This window comes from Aegilops tauschii, chromosome 1 (genome assembly GCF_002575655.3).
Source record: "Aegilops tauschii subsp. strangulata cultivar AL8/78 chromosome 1, Aet v6.0, whole genome shotgun sequence".
NCBI lineage: Eukaryota > Viridiplantae > Streptophyta > Magnoliopsida > Poales > Poaceae > Aegilops > Aegilops tauschii.
Genome location: NC_053035.3, coordinates 12443561 through 12466512, shown reverse-complemented (window position 1 = coordinate 12466512; position 22952 = coordinate 12443561). Strand labels below are relative to the sequence as shown.

At 44.4% G+C, this 22952-nt stretch overlaps 1 protein-coding gene and 1 pseudogene across 1 annotated transcript; both read right to left on the bottom strand.

Moving 5' to 3' along the window:
* Positions 1-3558: 3558 nt before the first annotated feature.
* On the bottom strand, positions 3559-9973 carry LOC109742012 (uncharacterized). Its single transcript, XM_020301099.1, has 2 exons — positions 9446-9973; positions 3559-3633 (listed from the first exon to the last, which is right to left on the bottom strand). Exons 1-2 carry the CDS (start codon positions 9971-9973, stop codon positions 3559-3561), a joined length of 603 nt encoding a protein of 200 aa, XP_020156688.1.
* A 1867-nt stretch (positions 9974-11840) lies between these two features.
* On the bottom strand, positions 11841-16931 carry LOC109742013 (elongation factor 2-like; annotated as a pseudogene).
* Positions 16932-22952: the final 6021 nt, after the last annotated feature.

Genomic DNA, 22952 nt, shown 5'->3' with positions numbered 1-22952 from the left:
GGGAGTATAAGGCACAAAAGAAAGGTGAAGACTTCTTTGATACTTACTCACCTGTGGCTCGATTGACCACTATTCGAATACTACTTTCACTCACATGGTCTTTTCGTTCCTCAAATGGATGTTAAGACTGCTTTCCTAAATGGGGTGTTGGATGAGAAAATTTACATAGAACATCTAGATGGGTTTGTAGTGGACGGTTAGAAAAGAAAGGTGTGCAAATTGTTAAAGTCTTTCTATGGGCTTAAGCAAGCACCTATTAAGTGGCATGAGAAGTTTGAAAGAACTTTAACTGATGCAGGCTTTGTTATAAACAAAGATGAGAAATGTGTGTACTGTCGCCACGGTGGGGGTGAGGGAGTTATCCGTTGCTTGCATGTTGATGCCATATTGATTTTCGAGACAAATTTGAATGTTGTGACGGAGGTCAAGGATTTTCCATCTCATTGTTTTGAGATGAAGGGTTTAGGAGTAGCTGATGTTATTCTGACATCAATCTATTGAGAGATGGTGATGGTAGGATTACATTGCTTCAATCTCACTATGTGGAAAAGATCTTGAGTCGCGTTGGCTATAGTGACGGTAAGCCCTCTCCAACACCATATGATGCTAGCGTGTTGCTTCAAAAGCATCAAAGATTTTCTAGAGATCAATTGAAGTATTCTCAGATTATTGGCTTGCTTATGTATTTAGATAGCGCTACGAGACCTGGCATCTCTTTTGTTGTTAGCAAACTGAGACTATTTGTTTCAACACTGGGAGATGATCATTGGAAAGCTCTAGAGATAGTAATGTGTTATCTGAAAGGCACTGCGAGTTATGAAATTCACTACACTAGGTACCCAATCGTATTTGAAGGGCATAGTGATTCAAACTGCATTTCGGATGCTGATGAGATAAAGACCACAAGTGGATATGTATTCACTTATGGAGTGGCGTTGTTTCTTGGAAGTCTTGTAAGCAGACCATCTTAACAAGGTTCACAATGGAAGCAGAGCTCACACACTAGATACAACTATGGTCAAAGCAGATTGGCTTCGTCGGCTCTTGAATGACCTGCCGGTTGTTAAGAAACCTGTACTAGGTATCCTTATGAAATGTGACAATCAAATTATGATCGCCAAAGTGAGTAGCTTAAAGGATAACATGAAGTCATCAAGGCATGTATAGAGAAGATTGAAGTCAGAAAATGAGAAACTCCGGAGTTACTGTGTTGGATTATATCCAAATATCTAAAAATCTGGTAGATCTATCACGTACTGTGATAGATATTGCATTGAAGGAAATGGGCATGAGAACCACAATATGAGTTGTTCACAATGGTAAACTACTCTATGTGATCAGAGATCCTGAATTAGAATTGGAAGACACGCTGTTGGTCAACCTAGAGGAGAATATCCTTACTATTAATAATACCACTCCACGAAGATGCAATACTCTCCTAATCCGCGTGGTAGCTTGATGTTTATCTTAATGTGTTTTGAGTGGCCTATTTTAGCAGAGATGTTGTCCTACAGAATATATTTTGAAGAACACACCTATATGAGTTTGATTGTTAAAAGTCGAAATCTATGAGAGTAGGGTGCTCTCTAGTAAACTCACGAAAGGCCACGGAGTATGACGCATAAGCTCCACCTGCGGGGAAGTCCCACGGTAGCGGCCTACTCCATCATTCAAGTTGCTTACTAGTGTAGCATAGAGTTCTAGGTGGTAGTTCAACTTAACAATCTCCACTGTAGTACCAGTATATAAACAGTGTTTTGTAACCAAAGGCGAATTTTGTCTGCCTCTGGGATCTGGTGATTCGCTTGATTTTGGCCAGCCCGATAATCATTTTTAGAATTCCTAATAAATCCTAGAGGCCCACTTAGCCCATTCATGCAAGGCAAGATGTGGGACTAAAGTTTAGTCTCACATTGCTAGTTTAGTAGGAGTTGGACCTTCTTATAAGGGAGGTTATGTCCCCATATGTATGAGCATGAGAAGAAGACAGACATACACGCTCTCCTTCACTGTCCGCCACGCCACGACGCGCGTCGTGTCTAAATTTTTGTCACGCATAACTAGTGTATGAAAGGTCGCATGGGAGCTGCAACATTTTTGTTGTAGTGGAGATTGAATACGAATGTTGCACCGTTCGGCTACTGTTTGTTCGTTTCGTCTCCCATCTCTTCGTTTCACCTCCTGTCGCTGTCAGTTCGCCTCCTCCTGTGCATATAAAAGAGAGGCCGCTCCACTCCAGAGAGACACACCAGAACAACATCTGCCTCATATCACCGAGTCGCAAGCAGTGAGCTACTGCTAGGTTCTTCCCCATCACTGCTAGCGGCGTGCACCGCAGGTCGGGACAGTAGGCCTCCGAAACCCCACCACTTCTATTCCTATATGGGAGAAGGGTGATAAAGTTTTTGGGGAGCGCTCTGCGCGACTACTGAACTCTTCATCATGGACATTGAGGATCACTTTTCCAATGACGACTTCTTTCCTGACATTGACAACCTCTTTGACAATATGGGCGACAACATCAACACCAACGTGAACGGTCACTCTGTTGCATTCAAGATTATGGTGGAGTTTCTTGTTCTAGCTCTTGTTTTGGACATGTTCTGTTCAAATTGACAACTTCAGAAGCTATTCGCATACTCTTTATTAGACTGCACGACTTGTTCTATCTCTGTCATTATAGTCATGTTTTATCTACTATTTCTATGGATTAAATCATTTTATAAATTGCTCATATTTTCAAGAGCATCTGGGATCTAGATTGGCCCCACATATCAACACTAGTTTTTTTGGTGCGGTTCCTGGAATGGGTGCCCAAAAGAAGGTGCATCTTGTTGATATAAGTAATCTGTCATTTCTATTAAGTTTGGATGTCACACAAATGAGCAAACTTTCCATTCGCTACAAAAACGCTCCCAAGGAATGCTAAAAAATTGTGATGTTGTACAAGGAGTTGCCATGTGGTAAACTAAAAATTGCCATGCTCAAGATTTACCATGCTGGCTGAATGAAATCGTCATGCTACATCAACAGGAAAGGATGAGAATTGCCATGCTCTAAAAACAAAAATCATCATTCACGAATGTGTTCGCTCAGATTGACATCCTGAGCAAACCAATTAGTGGCATCATCTCATAATTCTCTCAAAGGATGTGTTTGCAGCAATCACTTTAGGATTCGTGCGCGGGACCTGACCTGCATGAGGTCGTTTGCTCAGAATCCTCAAAAATCTGATGCCAGCCTTTTAACATTCAGGTAAAAGAAAGATAGCAGCAACAGAAAACTGCTTGGCAAATGCATCAAGTACAAATGGGCAGAAAAATTGTATGATGCCTACCAAAATAGTGAAAGTTAACATCATGTCACTTCAACATAAACTAACATTTAAACAGAATGCAAACCCAGAAGCAACCATGTAATACTGGTCTCAGGGCGTGTAGCATCATCCTTTTAACTTTTTATAGTTAGACAATTCTCGACCGACCGTCCTATGTCATGCTGAGGCTGGAAAAGGGATGCTAGTTAATATAAGAACAATGTATTGACTGTTTAGGAAAATTAAGCGCCATCATTCAAGATGAACTTATCTGCTTGCACTTGTATAATTTCTTCACTGAAACCTTCAATAATCACCTGCACGAGTAAAGGTGGGTTTAGATGTTTCCAAATTCAGTTCAGCATGTTCAATGAGAAAATTAATTTCAGAAAAGACACATCAACACTGCTAAGCATCAAAGTTTGCTCTCAAGCATCAAATCGGTATTATTTTTGACGGGCGATAGTATGTGCTCTGCTTTTTCATTGAAGGACGGAGGGGGGATGCAACATGATATACAAAACTCAGCCAGCCATGGCGTTTTGTTGGACATGGTGGTGTGTTATATACTGAATTTGTTGGCTTAATTTTTTTGGCATAATTAAAGTAGATTAGTGCACTTGGCGTTTTGTTGGACATGTATTAGGCGGAAATATGAACACATGTCTCCAATTCTTGCGCTTCGCTTCCTTTTGCTTTCAAGAAGCTCCTTACGACTGTCCATACATTTTTTCCATTCTTTGATTGTCATGTCTCCACTTCTTTTAGAAATCCGGTATCGACAGTTGAGATTCGTAGGATGACCTGGATATATGTTCAAAACACGAAGGCTGCCATTCTGATACATCAAATGAGGCACACAATCCTCTGGGATTCTCTGTTGAAAAACATAGTAATAACTTCGTAGTTAGCAATGATGTACTAGTTTTAGAAGTATGCAAAAAGATGCACGGATGTCATAATAGTAAAAAATCTTATCAGGGTATCTCCATGGTAGTTACCGTAGTTCAACACGTGCACTAGTGGCACGTATTGACCATAATGTTGAGGAGTTCGATTGTAGACATTGTAATTCTCAAGATCAGCACAAAATGCTATCAGATGATTTTTCTCCTTATAAGTTAATTCGGAGCCATCGGTGTAGTGGGTTTTGTCTACCATTTTCCGCACATTCTTTGAAGAATCAAAATAAGCTATCAATGGAAATAAGCTGTCAACTATTTTGAAATAAACAATATAAATTACTTAATAACTATGTTAAGCTCACATGGGGGAAGAATTGGAGGTATATCCACAATGACCCAAATGTCCATATTGTCTTGCTCGATTGTAGGATCACCAAGATCCATGGTGACAAGCATACCCGCATCAAAACCATACATCTTGCAAAGTGCTTCCCAATTTTTGCAACCAAAATGGGTTACACTCTCAGCATTGTACAACTTTACTTTAAAATCCACACCATGATGGGTCCTTAGGAGAATTTTTTTGGTTTCCATACTTTCATGGTCTTCAAAACCCATCCTCTTCAAGACATAGCGTCTTGCATAGCATGGGATAAGCTAGTCGAATTGGAAAAGACGAAAAATACACGTTAAAATAGTTGAAGTCATGCTTAATTACGAAAAAAACTATTGTCGTCGTTGCGTACCGTATGAACATCGAAGGTCTCCTCGAGCTTAATGCTGAAGCGCCGATCTTCGTCCAGCTCAATGAACCTGTCGCACATACCTCGGTCGTCGTGGCACCAGTCGCACTCCCTCGGGCGGTTTTCGTCATCCGAGTACGACATTTCCGGCCTATGTTCATAATTCAAATATTAAACTTGTATAATTAAATATATGTACTAAAAAACCTAAATTAGATCATTATTATTAATCACGGGTTGACTATCGGTGATGGTACGTAGCTCCTCCTTTCATTCCCGAGTGCATTATTACACCAAATTGTCTAGCACACGGGAATGAAGGAGAAGCTACCCCCACGACAGCGTGGATGATGGAGGGGGCTCCTAGATTTCTGCATAGTGCTCTCCAATTTTAGCATTCAAAGTAGGAGTACTTTTCCAATATGAGCATTCAATAAGCAAAACCAAATCATAAAATAAAGTAGTATTCAAATTAGCATGCATTCAATTATAAGCAAAAGTACATCATCTCTTGTGTCCGTACATCGTCGAATATTATCACTAATACTCCTCGAATACTATCATACATATAGCATCACTAATACAGCTAGAACCGTAGCGCCCGACGGGTATCGTCGCGGGCGGTGGACACCCAAAGATAAGGAACCATCACAGGATCATAGCTCCAGTGAGATCCCTGAAGAACCTGTCAGGTATTGTCGAACCTGCCCTCCAATGCAGCCATGTAGCGACGGACGTGCTCGTCCTCCTCGCTGACACGGTGACGTACCACCTCCGCGGTGTCTGGAAGCCTCGGCACCGTCACTGGCCCACGCGACCGCCACCAAACAAGGATCGGGTCAACAACGGGCTGCCTCCTCACCAACCTACGTCCCCGGAAGGTAGCACCTCCCAATACCAGCCCGGCGGAACCTAGTCCCGAACATGGCCCTGATCAAGCAGGCCTCCACCGCCGAGTCGACGACGACGAGGATGCGGGATAGGCATCGCCGACGTCGATGCGGGAACTACTTCTATATATATTTAAATAAAGTAGTTTTATTAATTAAATCAACTAGTTCAACTACTAAGCACTTACTATAAATAAATAAAGTAGTACTTACTAAAAACAAACTACTTCTATATATAGTAAAATAAAGTAGTTTATTAAATCAACTAGCTAGTTCAACTATATATGAAGCACTTACTATAAATAAAATAAAGTAGTACTTGATACGTCTCCAACGTATCTATAATTTTTGATTGCTCCATGCTACTTTATCTACTATTTTGGACCATATTGGGCTTTATTTTCCACTTTTATATTATTTTTGGGACTAACCTATTAACCGGAGGCCCAGCCCAGAATTGATGTTTTTTGCCTATTTCAGTGTTTCGAAGAAACGGAATATCAAACGGAGTCCAAACGGAATGAAACCTTCGGGAACGTGATTTTCTCATCGGATAAGATCCAGGAGACTTGGACCCTACTGCAAGCAATCAACAGGGAAGCCACGAGGTAGGGGGGCGCGCCCTCCCCCCAGGCGCGCCCTCCACCCTCGTGGGCCCCCTGTTGCTCCAAGGACGTACCTCTTCCTCCTATATATACCTACGTACCCCCGACAGATCAGAAGAGGAGCCAAAAACCTAATTCCACCACCGTAACTTTCTGTATCCACGAGATCCCATCTTGGGGCCTGTTCCGGAACTCCGCCGGAGAGGGCATCCACCACGGAGGGCTTCTACATCAACACCATAGCCCCTCCGATGAAGTATGAGTAGTTTACTTCAGACCTTCGGGTCCATAGCTAGTAGCTAGATGGCTTCTTCTCTCTTTTTGGATCTCAATACAATGTTCTCCCCCTCTCTTGTGGAGATCTATTCGATGTAATCTTCTTTTTGCGGTGTGTTTGTTGAGACCGATGAATTGTGGGTTTATGATCCAGTATTATCTATGGAAAATATTTGATTCTTCTCTGAATTCTTTTATGTATGATTGAGTTATCTTTGCAAGTCTCTTCGAATTATCTTTTTGGTTTGGCCAAGTAGATTGGTAGTTCTTGCAATGGGAGAAGTGCTTAGCTTTGGGTTCAATCTTGCGGTGTCCTTACCCAGTGATAGAAGGGGCAGCAAGGCACGTATTGTATTGTTGCCATCGAGGATAACAAGATGGGTTTTTTATCATATTGCATGAATTTATCCCTCTACATCATGTCATCTTGCTTAAGGCGTTACTCTGTTTTTAACTTAATACTCTAGATGCATGCTGGATAGCGGTCGATGAGTGGAGTAATAGTAGTAGATGCAGAATCGTTTCGATCTACTTGTCTCGGACGTGATGCCTATATACATGATCATTGCCAAGATATACTCATAACTATGCTCAATTCTGTCAATTGCTCAACAGTAATTTGTTCACCCACCGTAGAATCTCTATGCTCTTGAGAGAAGCCACTAGTGAAACCTATGGCCCCCGGGTCTATTCTCATCATATCAATCTTTATCACTTTATTTACTTGCTTTGCTTTTACTTTGCCTTTTATTTTTACTTTGCATCTATCTATCAAAAATACCAAAAATATTATTTATCATCTCTATCAGATCTCATCCTCGTAAGTGACCGTGAAGGGATTGACAACCCCTAAGCGTTGGTTGCGAGTAGCTATCGTTTTGTGTAGGTACGAGGGACTTGTGTGTGGTCTCCTACTGGATTGATACCTTGGTTCTCAAAAACTGAGGGAAATACTTACGCTACTTTGCTGCATCATCCTCTCCTCTTCGGGGAAATCCAACGCAGTGCTCAAGAGGTAGCAGTACTTACTAAAAATAAACTAGTTTAACTATAGTTCTATTATTTTTCTAACTAATTATATTAAACATTTTCTCTTCTTATTCAACAATAATATCACCCAAAAAAATCTATTAACAGAAAAAAAAAGCTAACACAATATGAACAAATTAATTACACAATATGAAAAAAAAATCTAACATAAAAATCTATGAACTACACATCTTAATTAGTACACATTTAACAAAAAAATCTATGAACTACAAAAAAATCTAAAAAAAAATCTAACAAAATCTAACTCAATTAGCTACACATCTAAATTAACTACTACTAACATCAAATTAAATTAGCAAAATTTTTGCTCACGGCGACGGTGTCGGGGACGGCGACGGCGACGGCGACGTGTGGCGCGGGGCGGGGCGGCGCGGCGACGGTCGACGGTGAGGCGGTGCGGCGCGGGCCGGGGCGGGGCGGCGACGGGCAGGGGCCGGCGGCGTCACGGGGCACGGGGCGCGGGGCGCGGGGCGGCGACGGCGTCGGGGCGGCGCGGGACGGTGTCGGGGCGTCGGGACGGCGTCGGGGCGGCACGGGGCCGTCGGGGGGCGGCGACGGCGACGGCGGGGCGGAGACGGACGGGCAGCCTGGCGGCGTCGGGCGGCGGGGAAGAACGAACTAAACCAAATTTTCGCGAGTGCTGCTTATATAGGCAGAGCATTGGTCCCGGTTCATGGAACCAACCGGGACCAATGCACCCCTTTAGTCCCGGTTGGTGGCACCAACCGGGACCAAAGGCCTCTTTTCAGCAGCCCAAAGGGCGGGAAACAGAGACCTTTGGTCCCGGTTGGTGCCATAAATCGGGACAAAAGATGGGCACTGGTACCGGTTGGTGCCACCTACCGGGACCAAAGGTCGTGTGCTGGAACTGGCGCGCTGCGGTGCTATGTTTAGTCCCACCTCGCTAGCCGAGAGGGGCTCGGAGTGGTTTATAAGCCCTGCCGAACCAACCACTTCGAGCTCCTCTCTACTGCAGGCTTACGGGCCTAAAATCATTCTCTGTGCTTGTGGGCCTATTGGGCCTACTACGGGCCTGCATCCTGGCCCTAGTAACGAGTTTCTAGTCGTATGCAGGCCGTGGTAGCCCTGTAGGTGGCACTTTTTTTAATTTTTTTCCAGTTTTTTTGCTTTCTTTTTTGTTTCTAATTACTTATTTATTCTCTTTTACGATAATTCTTTTTGCTATTAAAGTTTGGAACAAAAAATTTTCCCAGTTTTTTTGCTTTCCTTTTTGTTTCTAATTACATATTTATTTTCTTTTACGATATGTCTTTTGCTATTAAAGTTTGTAACAAAAAAAATCCCAGTTTTTTTCTTTCTTTTTTGTTTCTTATTACTTATTTATTTTCTTTTACGATAATTCTTTTTGCTATTAAAGTTTGTAACAAAATTCTAATTACTTATTTATTTTCCCTGTAGGTGGCACGAACCGGGACTAAAGGGCATCCTGTTGTCCCGGTTCAAGCCACCGACCGGGTCCAATGGTGGTGGGCCAGGAGCCAGGTCCATTGGTCCCGGTTCGTCCCACCAACCGGGACCAAAAGTCCAGACGAACCGGGACCAATGGCCCACGTGGCCCGGCCGCCCCCTGGGCTCACGAACCGGGACCAATGCCCCTATGGGTCCCGGTTCTAGACTGAACCGGGACTAATGGGCTGACCCGACCTGGACCAAAGCCCCCTTTTCTACCAGTGGCCTTCCCCGTATGCCTGTCCTCATGATAGGCGGCTCGCTCCGCCCTCCTTTGCGCGTAGAATTCGCGCTCGTTGACGATGTCCTCCGGGAAGCGTTGGCACCATAGCACCATGGCCTCCTCGTCCATCTCAGCAATGCCGAGGCGGCGCCCCCGCCTCCGGTTGTCGCGACGGTCCTCGTCGGTGACAAGCTGCGGGGGAGGCGCGAGCTCATGCGCCCGCTCTCGCGTCGCCACCTCGGGGAAGTTCATCTTCCTACGAGGCTGTCGGATGCGCCACGCCGCCGTGTTGTACGCGCGGGCGGCCTCATGGGCGGCATTGAATGTGCTGAGGCCGAGGCGCATCTCACCGGACCGGATCTCGGCGCAGAAGGAGCCGGAAGGATGCGCGCGGACACCGCGGTAGCCCGAACTTCCCCGGCGGCGCGTGGGCGGCGAGGTGAGAAAGAGCGGCAGAGGGCGTGTGGCGAGGCACAGAGCGTTGGGAGGGTGCATGGAGGGGCGTTGGATTTATAAAAAAAGCGCCGGAAGCCACGTGCCAAAACTAGCGCGCCAAACCGCTTTTTCGCGTGCGCGATCTTTTCCCGCGCCCGCTGGATCGCGCGCAACCGCTCCGCGCGCTAAAACCCATGTCCCCCCCTCCCCGCACGTTTTTTACCGCCGCTGTTGGAGATGCTCTAAGAAAAACGCCAGAACCGGGCGCCCTCCATAGATTCCAACGGTATAGTCGTAGGCTCTGGTTTCAGGAGAGAGAGTGAGAGAGAGAGAGGGGGGATAGAAGATGGATATGACATGTGGGCCAAGAATGTCAGTGAGAGTAGCATGTGATCCCGGGTGGGATGGATCTTTTCCAGGTGCGCCAAACTGGTCCAGGGTTGATATTGACCGGGATTATAGATGTCGGGTACCGATTTCAGGGATTCGGACTTCGGGGTTCGATTCCAACGAACTCTACAAGTTTGAGGTTTAAAACAGACTTTACTTGATCCTACATAGCTTGTCGCATGGGCACATACATAGCTTATCGAGGTGGAGGCGCCTTGTCGGGTGTGTGGCCCTGGTCAGTCGGCGACAGACACGCCGGGCTACGCGACTCGGTGCTCCGGCGTGTGCATGGTCTACCTTGCGAGCAGGTGACCGTGAGCCCACCTCCAGCCCTTGTGGCGCACGCGCTCCAGCCACTGACGGCGTCTCGCGCGCCACGTCCACCATCACGCCTGCACGGACAACTCCACGTCCACCATACGATTATTTCTTCTTCTTCTGAAAACCAAGCGAATTCGTGCGAAATGTATAATCGTTGGAACGTTTGCGCAAAATTATATATGTTGAAACATGTTTGAAATCGTGGATAGGCTTTCACGAACAAGCACCAAGGTTGCGAAACGGCTGGAAATGGACTGTGATTTTTACCGCTCTCGCCTCTTCTCTCTTACGCATGTGGTTTCTATTTATCTCATACCTTTTCCCTGTTAAAATCTTCACAAATTATGAATTTTTAAGTTTCAAAAGTTCGAGATGTTGGGAGCTTATAAAAGTTTTTGAAACGTTACATTCTGAAATTTCAAAAAAGTAAGTCTTGAACCCTCATTTTCTCGGAACTTTCCAAAAGTTGAAACTCTTGAAAGATTGATTTCCCGAAAGTTCAGGTTAAAATTTCCAAGAAAAGTTGAAATCCCAAAGGTCGGGTCTGCATTTCTGTGAAAGTTAGACACGCATTTGTTCAAAAGTTGCCAATTTCCAAGAAAAGTTGAAATCCCAAAGGTCGGGTCTGCATTTCTGTGAAAGTTAGACACGCATTTGTTAAAAAATTGCCAAAAAAAGGAACTGCTAAAAATGAAATAAAAACAGTTCCGAATTGACCAGCCCAGCCTAGCCGCGCGAAATAAGCCGCCCCCATTGCTATGATACTATTGTGAACCGGTTCCCCCGGTAGACACAGCGAGCTTTTATAAAAGCTAGGCCCCTTTTTGGAGGGTGTTTTCTTCTCTCTAAAAATGTATTTAAATAATATCTCATGAATTCTGCTCGAAATCATTTGAATATCTGTGACCTAAATTTTATGAAAACAAACAAGAACTATTCGGATATCTGTGGGCTGCAGTCAAACATTTTAGTATAAGTCCTCTCCCGTTTACCAATAGTATCATAGCATGGTGAGCAATCAAAACTTGACGAAAAGAAAATAAGTTCTCTCAAATTTTGTGAAGGTGGAGCGAGAAAACTAGAATGGGAAAAAAACAAGGGTGTGCAGAAAAAGAAAGACACATACTAGGAGATAAGCACGCATCTTGAAGGACGTTGGACGGTGGGCGGATGCATCCGCGATCGAAGGAAGAGTAGACACTACACACAGACTCCATCCACTGAGATCAATTCTACTACATGGCATGACTGGCCAAAATCGGAACCAAACATTCAGCAAAAAGTAGGGCAGTCCATCAGGAGAGGAGAAGTAGAGAAGCATGCAAGATCCTCTACAGCCAGCACTTGCTGAGCAAAGACGCGACATCAGGTACATTGACGCCAATTAAGTTCCTTCCTAACACTTGAGGCAGCGACGATGCTAAACAGTTCAGCTCAGTGTGAAAGTCAGTTCCAGGGGTAGCAGCAGTCCCTCCCTTCAGGGGTGATGTCGTTGACGATCGATCAAGTGAAGTGAACCCCAGCACTGCATGGAAGCAAGGAGGAGAGCGCACTGCAAGGGGGAAACCACGGAATCCGAATCAGACACGACATCACATCACATACTATAGATGAGCTGCAATGCACCACAAAACATAACTGCAGTGAGAACAGCACTGAAGAAAGTGCACACACACAGAGATACATACATATACCACAGTGAATAACTGAATAACCCTGCACTTTCTGGCAGCGATGTTATTATGCTCCTGCCAGCACAGCAGGCTGGACACTGTTTTTCACAGTGACCTCTAGTACTAGATGAACAACAGAAAGCTGCCGGCCTCACTAACCAACCAAGCTGCCTTGCTCTACCAGCAAAGTCGGCTTCGAGCAGTAACACTAAACAGTTTGCTAGTGCACATCTGTGACTGGAACTACCAGTCATGCTTTATCTCAAGGGATTGCATGCTTGGGCAGGGAAAACACAAGGCATGCGAGCATTGTGGCATCAACATCATTTCATCAATCAAATGTCCAAAGGAACATGACAATTTGAAAACATGTGCGATCTAATCATGATAAATGGAACATCTGCGGTAGAACAAGACCAATTTGCTTTTCTGACATTATCTGAAGCTAAATCAGGACAAAACTATGCATTTCTCTATTTGGTTCAGTGCAACAAAAACAATCAAAGTTCCTAACAGAGTATGAAGTCCAAACAAGAGAAAAAAAAAACCAGATCTGACTATTGATTCCCCTACTTTGCATAGAAAACCTGAAAAATCCCTTGAAGTCACCACCAAATCAGGAGATATGTCTCCCAAAAAAATTCTGCGACAAAGCTAACTAGGATTATGTGTTTACTTGCAGCACAAAATCTAAGCTAGGCAGGCATATCTACAAGAAAATTGTGCCCGCTTGACCTGAAGATGCAAATTTCAGAATGTTGCTAAACCTCAGCATACATTACGGCATCAAAGAACCACGAGTATCATATCAAAAGTGTTAATACCATATCCAGGAGCAATAGTAAGTAATTCAACATCAATTAGTAGATAATATACCTCGGAAGATGTCAGATAACAACAACATACACTGAAGCAAGGAAAGCCAGGGCTACTTCTGGAAAGAGGGCCTGCCCATCTTCTTCCTCTCGCGGATATCCAAGACCATTTGCCCAGCTGGCGCATTTGCCTGGAAAGGATCAGAGCACATGTCGCTCCAATATCCAAAAATACACTGCGGGGTGACCAGCTTAGATGTTGCAGCACTGATTGCCTTGGAGAGGCCAAAGGAATCATAAACTGGAACGTAAGCCTTCAGGATGTGTAGCATCGTGCCTTCTCTCACAAACTCCTCATACACAGAACCATTCCTCTGGTGGAGAATTCCGTAGATAGTGCTGAGGGCACTCTTAGGGCACTGGATCGCCACAGTGTAGGTGGGTTCGAGAAGCCTTGGCTTGGCAGCGAGCTGAGACTCAATAAGTGCTGTCCTAACCATCTCATTGAGCTGAGCAGTTGTACCTCTCAATGCTTCATCAGCATGTATATTAACATTATGAACCTCAAAGCATATGCCATGCATCCTTTCTTTTGCCAATGCGCCTTCTTTTGCCACCACCTCGAAGCCAGCCACGATAACTTTCTTCGCTAACTCCAGATTCTGTATTACCTTGCACCTATTAACAATCACATTGGGGCCAACAGCATCAGGACCAAAGCACCAAATCTTATCGCCAAGATCCTTATCCCAACCATGCTTAGCAAGGATCTCAGATCGTACCGCATGGTCAGTACGTGGACCCAAGCGACCATCCTCAATAGCCTCGACTACTTTTTCATCCAGGGGGCGGGCTACCACAGACAAGCTGTATCGGATTTGATTGTTTCTGAACTTTTTCTCAACAGGATCACAAGACTTGCGGACAGTCTCACGGAAGGAAACAACAGGCGGACTGGAAACAGCAACTTCAACACCATCCATAAAGTTTTCCTGTAGATCTTTCAAGCAAATTTCCAGATGAAGTTCTCCCACTCCAGCAACCGTATAGGTACCAGGCTCTACCTGGCTGCACAGAACCACGGGGTCAGACATCGCCAGACGCTTCAAACCTTGTACAAGTTTGGAAACATCGGTCGGAACCTTGCAGTTAACTGTAACAAACATCAGAGGGCATACAGAGAGCTTCATCGCTCTGATTGGGCGTGCAACAACCTCCTTCTCGCTTGTCAGGGTAGCACTCTTTGTTATGCATGCATCCAGACCAATCAAACCAACAGTGTTACCACAAGGAACATCCGGAACGTCACATTGCTTCTTTCCCATCCATATAATGGTACGCTGGACAGACTCCACGTACAAATCAGTTTCCATGCCGGGGACATAGGAAGGCCCCATGACCCGGACCTTCATGCCAGCTGCAATCCTTCCGGAGAAGACACGACCAAACGCGAAAAATCTGCCCACATCAGATGCTGGGACCATCTTGGAAACGTACAGCATAAGAGGACCTTCAGGATCACATTTTTTAATAGCTTCTGCGTATTTATCATCAAGGGGGCCCTCATACAGGCTCTCCACACGATATCTCTGTGCTTCTAACGGAGAGGGGAGGTGGCAGATCATCATCTCAAGCAGAGCAGTACTGGCTGGGAGCCAAGTTTGCATGACACACTTCACAAGAGCCATGCCTGTTAGGTCCTTCTCATCATCCCTCAAGCTCACCTCAAGCTTCTGGCAAAGATCCCACAATTCACCCTTATTGTCATTCATGCAGGCCATGAGAACTGTGTTGATTGGATTATAGCAGAACTGTACGAAGCCTCTAATACAATTGTCGGAGCCACTGTTCTTCCTGGTCCATTTTTTTGTGGCAGAGTTATAAAAATTATCACCCCAAAGCCTCTTTGCAAATTTGGTTTCATCGACTCCACATTTTAAGGCATACTTCTTAGCAAAGCTAGCGATGGTAAATGCCCAACCATGTAAACCAGAAGCAAAGGCAACAGAGGAGGTCTCAGGGTAGACTTGGACATCACCAAGGCGCTCAGCACCATGTGCTTTCATAATTTCATTGGAATTCTCAATGACATTGGACAGAGTCTTGTAGGCTCGCTCACCCATAGATTCAGGTTTTGCGCCTTCATCTTGGAGCCCAGAAAATAACTTGTGCCCTACAGATTCAGGGTTTGCACTTTCAACTTGGAGGTCAGGGAATAACTTGTCCATCTTGTTGACACAAAGAACAGGTCTAACCATCTCATTAAGGGCCTGGCAGAGAACAGCTTCAGTTTGCATACAGACACCCTCGATTGCATCAATTACCAACAAAGCACCATCAGTAACACGAAGAGCAGTTGTGACTTCTGAAGAAAAATCGGTGTGCCCAGGCGAATCAATAAGGTTGACCAGGTATTGGTCGCCATCTCTTTCACCTTTGTAAGACTTGAACGATTCATTGTTCATCTCATACAAAAGAGAAGTGCCAGCAGATCTGATGGACTGGCAGGCTGTGCTACATCCGCATGAGTGTCAGCCATGGGAACTTCAACATCACCTTCATGTCTAATCATCCCAGCAGCTGCCACAAGAGATTCTGTAAGGGTAGACTTGCCTGCGATGATTAAATGAAATTCATTCACTATTGAACTGGAAACACAACATCAGAATTGCACGATTAAAGGCCACAATCGAGAAGACAGCATATATGTCTTGGGAAATTACAGGGATAATAACCATATAAAAAAGAGGGGAAAAAACAAAGAGTTAACAGAATGGCTTGACAGACATACATAACCTGACGGCACTAAATAGCACAATACCTCATACCTCTACAGTTGTACCCAGTAATGCAGAATAAAAAATCAACACAAGCTACAGAACACCGGGAAAAATATTTGCATGTGAAGAAAACTTGAGTATGCTAGCACATACCATGGCTCAGATGGGCAATAACAGACACATTACGAATGTTATTTTTCTTGCCCATCATTTCTCGGAGCTCCACTTGTGTGAAATTCACCATCTTGAATGCTTCTGAATATCACCTTGAATATAAGTTTATGTTTCAGAAGGTGCAAAGTAGTTAGAAACGATTGACAACCCAGTAGCTAGGAGGAACTAAAGGATGTGGAAATGTACAAGACTGAGCAGACAACAAACTAAAAGGTGATGACTTTATCAAAGTGCAGTAAGCTCAAGCATGGCATGGTGACAGATATCCGCCATTGTTATCAGTTAGTAGTAACAATTAAGGCGACATATGCAGCACAATTACAACACTTTATGGTGCAATTAATCACTTGTGCAATCATATCTTTAGTTCTTTACTTTAGGCATTAATTAATAATTGAACTGACATGAATGAACATCTGCACACGCACAAAACGGCAGGTGTATTTGTCAGCAATGATGAGAGCAATACTACTACTAGGAAGTAAGGAAATTTACAAAATCTGGAAAAAGAAAAAGAAAATCGCCTCCCCGGTGGGGGGAGGGGCGAAGGGATCTGTAAGGTACGAGAAATGGAATGCGACACATTTGTAATTAACGCGCGGCCGCCGGCCAGGATCCTCACCGCAGGTGGCTTGAGATGGTCAAGATTGGAAGATTTCCGTGGCCCGTGGTTCGCGACCTCCCCCTTGCAACTAGCGCGCCGCCGTCCCCTGCCTACTCCCTGCCCTGCCTCCCCCGCGGCGGCTCCGTCCCCTGCCCTGCCTCCCCCGCAGCGCCTCCGGCCCCTGCCCACTCCCTGCCCTGCCTCCCCCGCGGCGGCTCCGGCCGCCGCGTTCGCCGAGCGCCGAACCCTAGCGTACGGCGATTTGGCGAGAGGTAGCAGCAGCCCCAGCGTTCTCCCTTGGCCTGCGCCGCTTCCTTGCGCTCCGGGGGTTTTTGGCCTGGGGGCACGCACTCCTCTTCGAGCCAATCGACCATGTTTCTTACCAACACGGCTACACATACTTCATGACATTGCGGGCCCGCATGGAAGAGGGAGTCTCGGCAGAGAGATGGCATCCGGCGGGTAAGTACGCGGACGAGTAGCTGTACAGAGGGTGGATATAGCGCGCCAGTTGACGTTCGACACGTATACACCAAGGACGAGCCATAGGCTTCCGTTTTCCTTGCATTTGATGAGCAGCTAGCCCAGCTCTTGGATTTTTTTGAAACAAAAAAGTTGGAGATAAGAGCATCTCCGGCCGTTGCGCCTGCCAGGAGGCATTTTTTCAGCCTCCTGGGGTTGTGCCGGCGAGCATATTCGCGTGGGGGTGGAATTGTTTCCAGCCATACCCCCACTCAACAACTGCTGGGAGGAGCTCCTACGGCGGCCACCCTGTCCCGCGCCCACGCCTCGCCGTCCCGGCCAAGCCCACGCCACACCGTCCCGAGCAGGAGGGGTCAATTGGAGATAAGAGCATCTACAGCCGGTGAAAAGCTTGATTCTTTCATACCAACCACAGGAATTCCCCCTACTTATTCTTGATCGCAGCAAAAGGCCTTTCGTGCATCCTGAAATCCAGTTATCAGTCATCAATTGCAGGTATTAAGGTGGCTCAGACGGCTCCCACCATAAACCATCTTTTGTTTGCAGATGACAGTCTGCTGCTCTTTAAGGCTAACGTAGAGGGGTCAGTTGCAGTGTCAAACCTGTTGGACACTTATTGTAATGCATCAGGACAACGCATCAATCATGACAAGTTATCCATCTTCTTCAGTCAAGGTTGTCCGGGCCCTTCAAGAGAGGTGATTAAGACTTCCTTGCATGTTCAAAACGAGTCACTAAGTGACCGTTATTTGGGCATGCCAACGGATATTAATGATAACCCATAAGTATAGGGGATCGCCACAGTTTACGAGGGTAGAGTATTCAACCCAAATTTATTGATTCGACACAAGGGGAGCCAAAGAATATTCTCAAGTATTAGCAGTTGAGTTGTCAATTCAACCACACCTGGATAACTTAGTATCTGCAGCAAAGTATTTAGTAGCAAAGTAATATGGAAGTAACGGTAACGATAGCAAAAGTAATATTTTTTGGGTTTTGTAGTGATTGTAACAGTAGCAACGGAAAAGTAAATAAGCAAAGAACAATATATGAAAAGCTCGTACGCATTGGATCGGTGATGGAGAATTATGCCGGATGTGGTTCATCATGTAACAGTCATAACATAGGGTGACACAGAACTAGCTCCAATTCATCAATGTAATGTAGGCATGTATTCCGAATATAGTCATACGTGCTTATGGAAAAGAACTTGCATGACATCTTTTGTACTACCCTCCCGTGGCAGCGGGGTCCTAATGGAAACTAAGGGATATTAAGGCCTCCTTTTAATAGAGTACCGGACCAAAGCATTAACACATAGTGAATACATGAACTCCTCAAACTATGGTCATCACCGGGAGTGGTCCCGATTATTGTCACTTCAGGGTTGTCGGATCATAACACATAGTAGGTGACTATAGACTTGCAAGATAGGATCAAGAACTCACATATATTCATGAAAACATAATAGGTTCAGATCTGAAATCATGGCACTAGGGCCCTAGTGACAAGCATTAAGCATAGCAAAGTCATAGCAATATCAATCTCAAAACATAGTGGATACTAGGGATCAAACCCTAACAAAACTAACTCGATTACATGATAAATCTCATCCAACCCATCACCGTCCAGCAAGCCTACGATGGAATTACTCGCGCACGGCGGTGAGCATCATGAAATTGGTGATGGAGGATGGTTGATGATGACGACGGCGACGGATTCCCCTCTCCGGAGCCCCGAACGGACTCCAGATCAGCCCTCCCGGGAGGTTTTAGGGCTTGGCGGCGGCTCCGTATCGTAAAACGTGATGAATCCTTCTCTCTGATTTTTTTTCTCCCCGAACACGAATATATGGAGTTGGAGTTGAGGTCGGTGGAGCGTTAGGGGGCCCACGAGGCATGGGGGCGCGCCCCCCACCCTCGTGGACAGGTGGAGGGCCCCCTGACGTGGATTCTTCTTCCAGTATTTTTATTATTTTCCAAAAATAAGTTCCGTGGAGTTTCAGGTCATTCCGAGAACTTTTGTTTCTGCACATCAATAACACCATGGAAAGTCTGCTGAAAACAGCGTCAGTCCGGGTTAGTTCCATTCAAATCATGCAAGTTAGAGTCCAAAACAAGGGCAAAAGTGTTTGGAAAAGTAGATACGACGGAGACGTATCAACTCCCCCAAGCTTAAACCTTTGCTTGTTGATACGTCTCCAACGTATCTATAATTTTTGATTGCTCCATGCTATATTATCTTCTGTTTTGGACATTATTGGGCTTTATTATTCACTTTTATATTATTTTTGGGACTAACCTATTAACCGGAGGCCCAGCCCAGAATTGCTGTTTTTTGCCTATTTCAGAGTTTCGCAGAAAAAGAATATCAAACGGAGTCCAAACGGAATGAAACATTCGGGAACGTGATTTTCGGAACGAGCATGATCCAGATGACTTGGACCCTACGTCAAGAAATCAAGCAGGAAGCCATGAGGTAGGGGGGCGCGCCTACCCCCCCCCCCCCCAGGCGCGCCCTCCACCCTCGTGGGCCCCACATTGCTCGACCGACATACTCCTTCCTCCTATATATACCTACGTACCCCCAGACGATCAGATAGGGAGCCAAAAACCTAATTCCACCGCCGCAACCTTCTGTACCCACGAGATCCCATCTTGGGGCCTGTTCCGGTGCTCCGCCGGAGGGGGCATCGATCACGGAGGGCTTCTACATCAACACCATAGCCTCTCCGATGAAGTGTGAGTAGTTTACCTCAGACCTTCGGATCCATAGTTATTAGCTAGATGGCTTCTTCTCTCTTTTTGGATCTCAATACAATGTTCTCCCCCTCTCCTGTGGAGATCTATTCGATGTAATCTTCTTTTGCGGTGTGTTTGTTGAGACCGATGAATTGTGGGTTTATGATCAAGTTTATCTATGAACAATATTTGAATCTTCTGAATTCTTTTATGTATGATTGGTTATCTTTGCAAGTCTCTTCGAATTATCAGTTTGGTTTGGCCTACTAGATTGATCTTTCTTGCAATGGGAGAAGTGCTTAGCTTCGGGTTCAATATTGCGATGTCCTTTCCCAGTGACAGTAGGGGCAGCAAGGCATGTATTGTATTGTTGCCATCGAGGATAACAAGATGGGGTTTTTATCATATTGCATGAATTTATCCCTCTACATCATGTCATCTTGCTTAAAGCGTTACTCTGTTCTTATGAACTTAAAACTCTAGATGCATGCTGGATAGCGGTCGATGTGTGGAGTAATAGTTGTAGATGCAGGCAGGAGTCGGTCTACTTGTCTCGGACGTGATGCCTATATACATGATCGTACCTAGATATTCTCATAACTATGCTCAATTCTGTCAATTGCTCAACAGTAATTTGTTCACCCACCGTAAAATACTTGTGCTCTTGAGAGAAGCCACTAGTGAAACCTATGGCCCCCGGGTCTATTTTCCATCATATTAATCTCCTGACAACAAGTTTATTTTTTTTTACTTTACTTTGCATCTTTATCACAAAAATACCAAAAATATTATCCTATCATATCTATCATATCTCACTCTCGTAAGTGACCGTGTAGGGATTGACAATCCCTTATCGTGTTGGTTGCGAGGATTTATTTGTTTGTGTAGGTGCGAGGGACTTGCGTGTAGCCTCCTACTGGATTGATACCTTGGTTCTCAAAAACTGAGGGAAATACTTACGCTACTTTGCTGCATCACCCTTTCCTCTTCAAGGGAAAACCAACGCGGTGCTCAAGAGGTAGCAAGAAGGATTTCTGGCGCCGTTGCCGGGGAGGTCTACGCAAAAGTCAACATACCAAGTACCCATCGCAAACCCTTAGCTCCCGCATTACATTATTTGTCATTTGTCTCTCATTTTCCTCTCCCCCACTTCACCCTTGCCGTTTTATTCGCCCCCTCTTTTCCGGTTGCCTCTTTTCGTTCACTTTTCCCTTGCCATGTCGGAACCAAAAAGAGTTGGGGTTCCTCTCCCAAGTTTTAGCGCTTTAGACAATCCTGCTATTTTATCTAAACTCATAAATAAAAATACTATGGAAATACCTGTCGGAGTTATCAATGAAAACCTTAGAAATTTTGATGAAGAAGATTCTGGAATATTTCGTTATTTACTCAATGAATCTTTGAAAGATGCTTGGGATATGCTATTAAGGATCCGGGCCAGCTATGTACCTCAATACCAAATTGAGGTTTACTTAAAGAGCTTTTATGTTGGGTTGCCCGCTTCGTTCAAACAAGTTTTAGATTCTATTTTTGAAGAGGGTTTTCTCGAAGGGGACCCCATAGATACCTATGAAAAGATGAAAACTATATTTGGGCACCCCATTAACAAGAAAGTTGAAATCACATCTCTTTTGCTTTCTTACCAAAACGAGTCTATCAAAGAGATAAAAGCTAGCCTAGATGCCAATTTCCGCAACATACTTAATATTTCTTCTACCATTAATGGCCATGTACTTTGTCAAAATAGAAAGATTAATTCCATAGATAACAAGTTTGCTCTCTTTTTCCCTAAAACCACAGATGGCAATACCTAGATCCATCCTTGCCTTTATGCCTAGCTAGGGGCGTTAAACGATAGCGCTTGTTGGGAGGCAACCCAATTTTATTTTTAGTTTTTTGCTTTTGCTTCTGTTTAGGAATAAATATTTGTTCTAGCCTCCGGTTAGATGTGTTTTTATGTTTCAATTAGTGTTTGTGCCAAGTTAAACCTATAGGATCTTCTTGGATGATAGTTATTTGATCTTGCAGAAAATTCCAGAAACTTTCTGTTCACGAAAATAATTGTTAAAAATCACCAGAACGTGATAAAATATTGATTCCAATTGCTTCTGATCAATAAACAAATTGTCTAGGTCGTCCTATTTTGCCTGATTTTTTGGAGTTCCAGAAGTTTGCGTTAGTTACAGATTACTACAGACTGTTCTGTTTTTGACAGATTCTGTTTTTCGTGTGTTGTTTGCTTATTTTGATGAATCTATGGCTAGTAAAAGAGTTTATAAACTATATATGAGTTGGAATACAGTAGGTTTAACACCAATATAAATAAAGAATGAGTTCATCACAGTACCTTGAAGTGGTCTTTTGTTTTCTTTCGCTAACGGAGCTCACGAGATTTTCTGCTGAGTTTTGTGTTGTGAAGTTTTTAAGTTTTGGTGAAAGATTTGATGGATTATGGAACAAGGAGTGGCAAGAGCCTAAGCTTGGGGATGCCCATGGAACCCCCAAGATAATCTAAGGACACCTAAAAGCCAAATCTTGGGGATGCCCCGGAAGGCATCCCCTCTTTCGTCTACTTCCATCGGTAACTTTACTTGGAGCTATATTTTTATTCACCACATGATATGTGTTTTGCTTGGAGCGTCTTGTATGATTTGAGTCTTTGCTTTTTGGTTTACCACAATCATCCTTTCTGTACACATCTTTTGAGAGAGACACACATGATTCGGAAATTATTAGAATACTCTATGCGCTTCACTTATATCTTTTGAGTTATATAGTTTTTGCTCTAGTACTTCACTTATATCTTTTAGAGCACGGTGGTGGATTTGTTTTATAGAAACTATTGATCTCTCACGCTTCACTTAGATTATTTTGAGAGTCTTAAATAGCATGGTAATTTGCTTAAAAAATCCTAATATGCTAGGTATTCAAGAATAGTAAAAACTTTCTTATGAGTGTGTTGAATACTAAGAGAAGTTTGATGCTTGATGATTGTTTTGAGACATGGAGGTAGTGATATCAAAGTTGTGCTAGTTGAGTAGTTGTGAATTTGAGAAAT